Below are 9,176 nucleotides of genomic sequence, written 5' to 3' on the forward strand. Positions count from 1 at the left end.
TTTTTTTTTTTTTTTTTTTTTTTTGTGGGCTAAAATATGATAAAGAATAAATATATAAAATAAAAACGAATTGGAAAACACCACAGGTGTAATTTTAGAAATAAATTTATGTAATTTCTCATCTAAATTCTTTACGAAGTTGATCAAGATTTGAATTTTGTTTCATTTTAAGAAACTTATGTGCATTTGAAAGTTACAAGTAAAATAAAATGACATTGAATAGAGGAGTAAATTTGAAAGTTACAAGTAAAATAAAATGACATTGAATGGAGGAGTAAATACATTTAAGTGATAGAGTTTTTAAATAAAATGTGGCATGTATGGATAAAAATCAACTATTTTTTGCTATGAAAAAAAAACTAGAAAAGTCGAAAGAGAGACAGACTTATAGATAAAAATTTCAAGAGAGTAAAGAAACAATGAGAAGAAAATTGTGGAGGAATATTTTGCAAAAGAAAAAAAAAAGAGCGGAGGAATCGGTAAAAACAACAAAACGTTCCCCTATATTCACAATTGTGTGATATTGTTCACTTTGGCCATAAATCTTGATGGCTTAGTTTGTCCAAAAGATTTCATACTAATGAAGATAATTGTCTATACTTATATATATCATGGATCTCTTTTTCTTCCTTAACTATTGTGGGACTTTGTTTACATATCTTGCATTTTAACAGGAATGGGGTCAATCGTATTGGGTTGTGGAAGCTACAAGAATAACCTAATGTGATATGAAAACCCTAACGAATTGGATTTAGAAATCTCTTTTGGGATGAGAATCCCTAATTCTCAATTATTAAAACTCCCCAAATCAACTCGGTTTCGTTCCTAAATATTGGGTTAGACACGGATTGCTTTAAGATCAAATATCTTGAGACAAGAATAAGTTTTGTGGCCCAAGATTTGAACATTGCACAAGATAGATGATCAATCTCACTTGAATGCTATTCACATGCAACTCAATACATGAATTGCAAAATTCAAAAAGTTCTCCCGACTAATCTTGAAAGAAGAAGTTGAAAGACTAAAACTTATTTCATCATAATCTCCCCGAACAACCTAAAGGCAAGATTTCAAATAGTCTTTCAATAAAAACTCTAATGCATCGTAGTAAAATGAAACTACCCCTACTTAAAATATCATGAAAGGGATAAAATTGGAAAATACTAAAATTTTATTAAATTAATGAAATAAAATATAAATAATAATTTGATGTCTTGGACGATTCATATCATAATGAGAACAAAATTTTTACAACTTACAAGTTTCGTTGTCAGTTGGTCAATACAAACATTTAGGCTAAATTATAAATTTGTTCATTGAAGCTTGAGTTTTCCATTTATTTTGTCCGTACACTATAAAAATATTTAATAAGTCTCTAAACTTTCAAGTTTTTGTATTAAGACCTACTACAAATTCAATAATTTAAAATATAATTGCTCTATTAGCTATAAATCTTAATCTATGTAAAAAAAATTCCAAATTTTAATTTACGTCCATTAGATCTATAAATTTAAAAAATTCAAAAATTCAAGGATTGAAATTATGTTTTTGAATGCTAAAGAATTAAATATATACAAACAAAAAGTCCACACACAAACTTCTCATCAATCTTCTTCAAATTTCTCATAATCTTGATGAGGTATTGTAACTTTAAGTTTATTTAGTGGCCTAGTTATTATTTTTAAATTTATGTCAAATAAAAATCACCAACTAATTTTAAAATTAAAAAAGATTTAAGTAATTTTTCTAAAGATGGAAAATTGAATTTTAAATTCAATAGTACAAGTATTATGAACTATCTTATTTTGGCATTTAATCAAGTCTTTTAAAGCATTAGTTCTTCAAACCGGAAAAAAAAATAACTCAAAAGGTTAGGACCAAAGTAAAAAAGAAAATGATAACATTAACAAATAATAGATATGTTTACCTAAAGAAAATACCAAATTTCATAATATAGTTTTTAGGACAAATTATCTTTTTAGTCACGAGTTTTGAAGAATATGTGTATTTGGTCAATGAGTTTTCAAAAATGTCGTTTTAGTTCCTAAATTTTTAGAATGACTGCATTTAGTCCTCAAGTTTTTAAAATGTATCTTTTAGTCCCCAAGATTTTAAAAATATGTTCAGAATAACTACCTTAAACATTGGATTTAATTTCAATTTATATTTTGGATTTATTCAGGATTCATGGTTTTACGAGTTAAATTGTTAGCTATTTTGACTTAATTCCAAGGTAAGTGATTTACTACCGATTTGCCCTTTAACCGAAGCTATTTTGGTGGACTTTGTGGGGACTCAAATGTGAAGATGGAGATTAGATAATTCTAGTCTAGAGTTTGGTCCGTTATTTATTTATTTTTTTCTTTTAATTTTGGACTCGAGTAGTGAGCTTTTTAAATAGGTTGCCTAATTTTAGATTGGGAAAGACTAGAAGAGTTACTTGTCTTTTTTTCTTAAAAAAAAATACGCATAGAAATAGATACGTCAAATCCCATGTCAGATACGTATATGGAAAGCATCTAGAAGTATTGATACGTCAAATCGCATATCGTATCTGGAAGAATCAGTATCCGATACGTGTCTGATACTTATCCGATACGTGTCTGATACTGATTCTTTGCCTCACATGAAGTATCTGTGTTTCATAGGTGTTAAGATTGTGATTGCACTGAAAGTATGATTCTATTTTGATGGGTTGAATTGCTATAACTTGCAAAACCTTGGACTATTGAGGGTGTTCTGGAAACGTGTGTTAATGTTACAAAAATATGATATTATGTGAAGGTTATGTTATGTTTGATTGATGGATGATTGTTGAGACTATTTTGGAAACTCATAAGATATGTTACTATGTTTATTATAATATGCTATGGCTTGTTATGAATTTAGGTGATGTATGTTGCGTGTTGGATTGATGGTGACTGTTAGCACCCTTATCGGACGGTGTTCATTTCCTGACTATGTCTTGTCGTCCTTATGGGATCGCCACCTACGATTATGTTATTGTGTCTCCTCGGAGTCACTTCCTATGAAAATGTGTCTTCGGATTCGTCCCTTATGCCTATGTTGGGATGCATACCTTTGTCTTGATAGGGATACTAACCTGTATACCTAGTGGACCCAATAGTGGGTCACTTACTAGATATTCTTTTATACTTACTTTTTTATCTATATTTTTTTTAGGTAAAGAAAAGGACATAACGATGACAAGAGGAATCCGTGACCGAGTCTCGGGACTTGACAATGCTTCCACATATGTTTTTCTTATGTTTGCAAGTTTTAGCTTTATAATTAAACCTATAAATATTTTGAATATTTCATTTAGTTTTTTTTTTTTTTTTTTTTTTATATTTTATTTGATTTATTTTAAATTAAAGTTAGAGGTACCCAAAATAGAGATTTTATTTTTGTAGTTGTATAATACAAAATTATTTTATTCTTTGAATTTAGTCAAAATTTGTGAAAATTTCATTTTGAGATTTATGCATGCAATAGTAGCAGGCCGATTCCCATTCCAAAAAGTCGGGTCGTTATAAATATGGAACACGAGATACAATAACAAAACATAATAATCCAAAAAATACAAAGAAAAGCAAATGAGATGAAGCTACAAAAGAAGCGAATGTAACACCGAAAAAAAAAGAACAAAAAGCAAGGTAATATCACCTTGTTTCGAACAATATGAGTTCATTATAAATCAAATAAACGCGCAGATTGTGAAAAAGAAATCAGAGAGAAAGAAGAAGGAATTGAAGGATGTATAGAAAGAATAAGAAGAGGAAAACCGAACAAGAGGATATAAGGTATGATATGTACATTCTATTAATACAATTGATTAATTATAGTGTGTTTGATAGTGTAACAGGAAAATATAATTCATCAAATACTACAATTGAATAGGATAGTAATGAAGGTGAGGAGGAGGAAATAAAAGACGATGAAAGACAAACTTCAAAAATCCAACAGCTCATCTTGAATACAATCAACAAATTGTTGGAACGAAGAATCTAATGAAATATAAACCTCAACAACATAATAATCGTGATATTGTAACTTTCATTCTATGTACCATAAAAAATAATCCTTACTCGTTGTAGAGTCATAGAAAAAGCGTAAAGATTGAAACAATGAATAGTTGCTTGTTTGTAGCAAATACATACGTTTCTTGAGATATTGATAAAATGAAAAACGTATCTAGAATATTAAAAGAATATAATAATATAATTAGATGGTAATGAAAAAAATGATTAAAAATGTAAAAAAAAAGTAAAATCCTAATTAGAATAAATTTTTTAAATCCAAATTTAAAATAATAAAAACCGAATAAGATATTAAAAAAATATAAAGATATATTATAAATTAAAATCAAAATGGTGATAAACAAATTAAAGATTGATTAATTCTGAATATTTTCGAAAAGTGGTTAAATCAAATCAAATATGATATGAAACCGCCAATTCAAATTTCAAAATGGTAGAAAAATCTAATACCTTTATCTACTAAATCGTTAGGTTGAAATCTAATAACTGATGATTCTAATTACATTTATTTCTATCATAATTGACGATTCCATTTACAACATATTTTGAGAATTGATATACGGTATAACAAAGTTGTTATCAATCATGTCAAAAGCGATTTAGAGATTAGAAAAATAAATATCATGTGCGCGGCACATTTTTGTCATAAATCTTATTATTCGTTTTTTTTTTTTTTTTTTTTACAAAAATCAAGATGCCGATTTTGCTATTTCCTTCCCTTTCTTTCTTTACGAAATTATGTCGGTTGATCAAGTAGGCCCATTAAGGTAAGCCCATAAATAATCACAAAGCCATATTCTTGTTAGTGGGCTGAATGTAACTTGGCCCAATCATATTTTAATCATCATTCCGTTCCTTCAACCTTCGCCGACGACTGCACATACGGAATCGCCGGTGAAGGAAATCTATAGAATTGGGAGAAATGTTATCTTTGAAATTTGGGTCAAAATGGGTGGCGGTTGCTGCCTTCAAACCAGTCGTAGGATGTCAAAGACACGTGAGAAATATTTGCTACTCTGCTAACCGTATTCAGTCAAATGGATTATCTTCTGAATATCAAATTGATTTCAATTCACCATTGTCGTTGAAAGATTTTTCGTCTTTGGAAGGTTAAGTTTCAACTTTTTTTGTATTTATGTCTGCAAAATTTGATTACAAACGTAATATTTCCTTTCGGGGGTATTGATTTTGATTCTTGGGGTGGTTGTTTGTTCATGAAATAGATAATTTGGCGTATGCTAGTTTGATATGGAGGATTTAGTGAGGACATTGTTGTTAATGTATTTCATCATTTGAGTTCTATTGGAATTTGATACGTTCTTGTGAAACTGTGGATGATGTAATTTAGGACTGGAGGATGTCATGGTCGGCTACTTTTTTGGGAAGAAGAGAGCGACAGAAGTTGCTCACTCGTATGTATTTTTATTATCATTTACATTTATCAGCTAATTTTTTTGTGCATTTTTACATATGCGGTATGTTCTCTATTTTTTTTTTAAGTCTTTTATGCTCCAATGGCCTCTGTTTTTGAATGCAATGGTCTCTATGAGCTGTATGGGCATTAGTCCCAAACCCGTGTCTTGTTTTTCTAAACACAGAAGTGCATTATGGCTTCTAGAAATTTGTTCAACAGAAGATTTTGTATGATGGGTAACTAGTTTATTGCAGCTTTTCTAGCCCTTTCTCAAAATTTAACTTCAATCAATGTGAGTTGATAATCATAGGCAGTGTGGGGTTGATCATATTTGGAATATGGAGTGGGAATTTAACCCATCTTGCTCATTAGTTTTCCGTTTGATTCTAGAGTTTGGACTTTTTTGGACTTCATTTGTTCCATCTTTTAGCTTGTGTACTCACAATATGCCACACGTATACAAAATACATAGAACCTTTTCCATCTTTTAGAATGTGATTTTTTATTTCTTGCTTTTTAGTTGTTGATCCTTCTGTTTTTGTGATGAGGAATACTGCAAGGTAATTTCATGGCTAGATATTTATTACTTGTTCTTTATCCATCAGTGTATGGAAACATGTCGTCAGAAAAGGGGATACAGTGGTAGATGCTACTTGTGGAAATGGTTATGATACTCGAGCTATGGTCAAAATGGTTGCAGATGAATCTGGTTCTGCTCGTGTTTATGCAATGGATGTTCAAAAAGAGGCTTTAGAAAATACTTCTGCATTCCTGGACGAGTCACTAAGTGAAAAAGAGGTATCCTTTAGTCTATCACATTTTAGAGGAATCCATGATTTACATCTAGTACATATACAGCCTATAACTTGTTCCAACTTACGGCCTATAGCCCAAAATTGTAATTATGATGGTTTAATATATAGTCTAAAGTTTCTTTAGCATGGCAATATATGCTGATTGTAAGTGATCCAATTATTTGCGACTTTGAGCTGCTCTTAAGGTTTATTTTTGTCAATTCACTTTCAAAGAATGGGGATGAACAGATGACTTTACGCTTTACCTTCTGATTTGTGTAATTTATCTTTAGAAATGTTTGTTGAAGTGCTTATAGTTTCTAGTTTTATGTAGAAGAAACTTGTTAAACTCTCTTCCATTTGCCACAGCAGAATGGAGGATGTCATTCCAGAGGATTCTCCCGTTAGGTAATGATTCCACATTTTGTGCTTAGTAATGTAATGACATATTATATATGAAGCCAATCGTAATCGACAATTTGGCACCTATACTTTTTTATTTTTTTCTCTCCCCCGCTAATAGCTTGAATCTTGAACAATCATTTAAGAAAGTTGAGGAAGAAAAAGAAACAATTCAAACAAATTGATTACCTGTGGTTAGATATACCAGTTAATGCTCTATTTTTTAGGCTTGTTGCATTTAACCTAGGCTACCTACCTGGTGGTAACAAAGCAATCACTACAAAGTCAGAAACAACATTGCGAGCACTTAAAGCTGCCCATAGAATTCTGAAACCTGGAGGGCTTATCAGCCTTGTGGTTTATGTGGGGCATCCTGGTGGACTGTAATACTTCTGCTCCTTCTTTTCTTCTTCCCACTGTATTCCATGCTTTTATCGTTGTTGTGGACAAACCTTTGAATGTGTCAACCGGTGCAAATTTCATCATCATTTTGATGAAAGTGCATATTTCATCTTTTTCTTTTATCGGTAAAAATCGTTTTAGAAGTTGATGGAATGAGTTACTTTAGGGCTAGATGCTTGCTTTATTTCCATTTCAATGGGGGGAGTGAGGACAGAGGTAGTAAAATTCAATCTCTGAACTTGTCATGTCCCTACTTTCTTTAAAATAAATTGTGGAGGATTACTTTTTGGGAAAAACACATTGTTGTGGGCATGGGAATGCTTACAATGTCTGTCATATAAGAATTTAGGACCGTCAGTGAGTGGTATGGCTTGGATAGTCTAATGTGAGCTGTTATACTGGTATTCTGCTACACTGAGTTGATTTTAGTTAGCCTGAATACTTGTGAGTTTGTCAGACATTCTAGTTTGATGTGTAATGGGTTTATTTTCTAATGTTTAGGGAAGAATTGGAGACTATACAAAAATTTTCTAGCGACCTAGCTGTTGAAAATTGGATTTGTTGTAAGCTTCAGATGTTAAACCGGCCACTAGCTCCAGTTCCTGTGTTCTTATTCAAGAGATGAAAGTGGTAAGCATTTTTTGTTCTTCCATCCGATTCCAAACTGTTTCTAGCTTCTTTCTTTGATGATGCTAGATGGTGTAGTGAAAGAATGTTGGTTATTATCATTATTTTTCTCAGAAAATGAAGAATTATTAGCATAATTATATAAGAATTAGCTCCATGTAGTGGAGGCCTAGTATAAACCTCGTCATGTTACGAAGTTACGCCACCTTTTGGCTTGGATAGGAAGACTTCCACGTAGACATGTCTCTACTTAGACCAAGTCAAAACCTAATGTTTCGATTTGGATTTAGTGGCATCACGAAATCAGGGTAGATCATATGACATAGTTATTGCTATATTCTAAACAACTATCTTGATGAAATTCAAAGTAGCTTTGTGCAACTACAACCACTGTTCAATAAGCTCTTTCATTCCATAATTCGGTATTTCACGATCCTTGTCTCATCTTTAACTATCATGACGGTTTCATATAGAAATTTGGCAACAATTAAACTCTTATGTCTATAAATTGAAACCTTCACAGCTAGTTCTTGAGATTCTTCATGCAGTTAATTAGCCTTTACTATTTCTTCTTATTCGTTTGTCACTCAAGCATTTGGTTCGAGCATTGGTGTAACTTCAATAATCATCATACCAATACCAGTTCGATTTTTCATTCTCCTGAAAAGCGACCAAGTTTAGAGCAGGAGAAAGAGCTGTCTGTGTATTCTTGAACTCACTGATGAAAATGACTTGGGTTTTGTTTATTATATGAATTATAGGAAGGGGGGTTGTTATAGACTTTTGTTACAGTTTACAAATACTGGTTTTGCCAACTGCCCTGTTGCAATTGAGGCCAAAGCATTGATCAACCAAGGAAAACATGTTTTGAAGAGCCTTCTAGCAGTAGAGTTCCTATCATTAAATTTATTGTTTAATCTGAGCAATGCAAATCTATTGATTTAATCTGTGGGTTATCTAAATTGTAATCATTCTTTTGCATTAGATATTTTGTTGAGACAGTTGATGAAGTTGGTTTGAGAGGGCATTTCTGGGACAATGCTCATGCTTCACTTGCTCTTGCCTCTTTTGGTAGCCCTGTTGGCATGCATTAATTTCATACCAATTTTGTAATGTAGCTTCATTACCAATAAATTATAATATATTATAGCTCATCAATAATTGACATTTATTCTTTTCATTAAAGTTAGAGGTTCAAATCTTTATATCCCACTTATACTAAAAACAAAACGGTGTACTAAATTTTATGTTGTACCGCCACTTTTATGTTAATTAATCATGGATTTAATCTCCTGTTTTAGCTTCTAATATGCTTGTTTGTTTGTTTTTATTTTATTATTATTTTTTCAATTTGGTCTACTGTTTAAAAAAGTTTGCTTAAGCCCCTTTTAACAATTTTCAATTACAAATCTCATCATTAAAGTAGGTTAAAATTGACTAATAAAAATAATATCGTATTTCTGGGATGACGAAAATTTAGATAAGAAATTCTGTTAC

General features: G+C 31.2%; 1 protein-coding gene across 5 annotated transcripts; it reads left to right on the forward strand.

Annotated features, from left to right (window-relative positions):
• The first annotated feature begins 4,902 nt into the window (after positions 1-4,902).
• On the forward strand, positions 4,903-8,891 carry LOC120089422 (putative rRNA methylase YtqB). Of its 5 annotated transcripts, none has more exons than XM_039046879.1 (7): positions 4,903-5,149; positions 5,389-5,452; positions 6,060-6,252; positions 6,583-6,656; positions 6,878-7,033; positions 7,554-7,682; positions 8,272-8,891. In XM_039046879.1, exons 1-6 carry the CDS (start codon positions 4,963-4,965, stop codon positions 7,675-7,677), a joined length of 798 nt encoding a protein of 265 aa, XP_038902807.1. In that variant the 5' UTR covers positions 4,903-4,962; the 3' UTR covers positions 7,678-7,682; positions 8,272-8,891. The 5 variants fall into 5 exon arrangements, with proteins under 5 accessions (XP_038902807.1, XP_038902808.1, XP_038902806.1 ...); XM_039046880.1 differs by having other exon boundaries at positions 8,665-8,891; XM_039046878.1 differs by having other exon boundaries at positions 7,554-8,891.
• The last annotated feature ends 285 nt before the right edge of the window (positions 8,892-9,176 follow it).

Source organism: Benincasa hispida, chromosome 10 (assembly GCF_009727055.1).
Source record: "Benincasa hispida cultivar B227 chromosome 10, ASM972705v1, whole genome shotgun sequence".
NCBI classification, from domain to species: Eukaryota; Viridiplantae; Streptophyta; class Magnoliopsida; order Cucurbitales; family Cucurbitaceae; genus Benincasa; species Benincasa hispida.

Excerpts from the sequence above, each read along its gene's own strand:
- LOC120089422 (XM_039046878.1), top strand. The coding sequence starts at position 4,963 with ATGTTATCTTTGAAATTTGGGTCAAAATGGGTGGCGGTTGCTGCCTTC. Across the intron at positions 5,150-5,388 it reads AGATTTTTCGTCTTTGGAAG|GACTGGAGGATGTCATGGTC; the intron begins GTTAAGTTTCAA and ends GATGTAATTTAG. Across the intron at positions 6,657-6,877 it reads CCAGAGGATTCTCCCGTTAG|GCTTGTTGCATTTAACCTAG; the intron begins GTAATGATTCCA and ends TCTATTTTTTAG.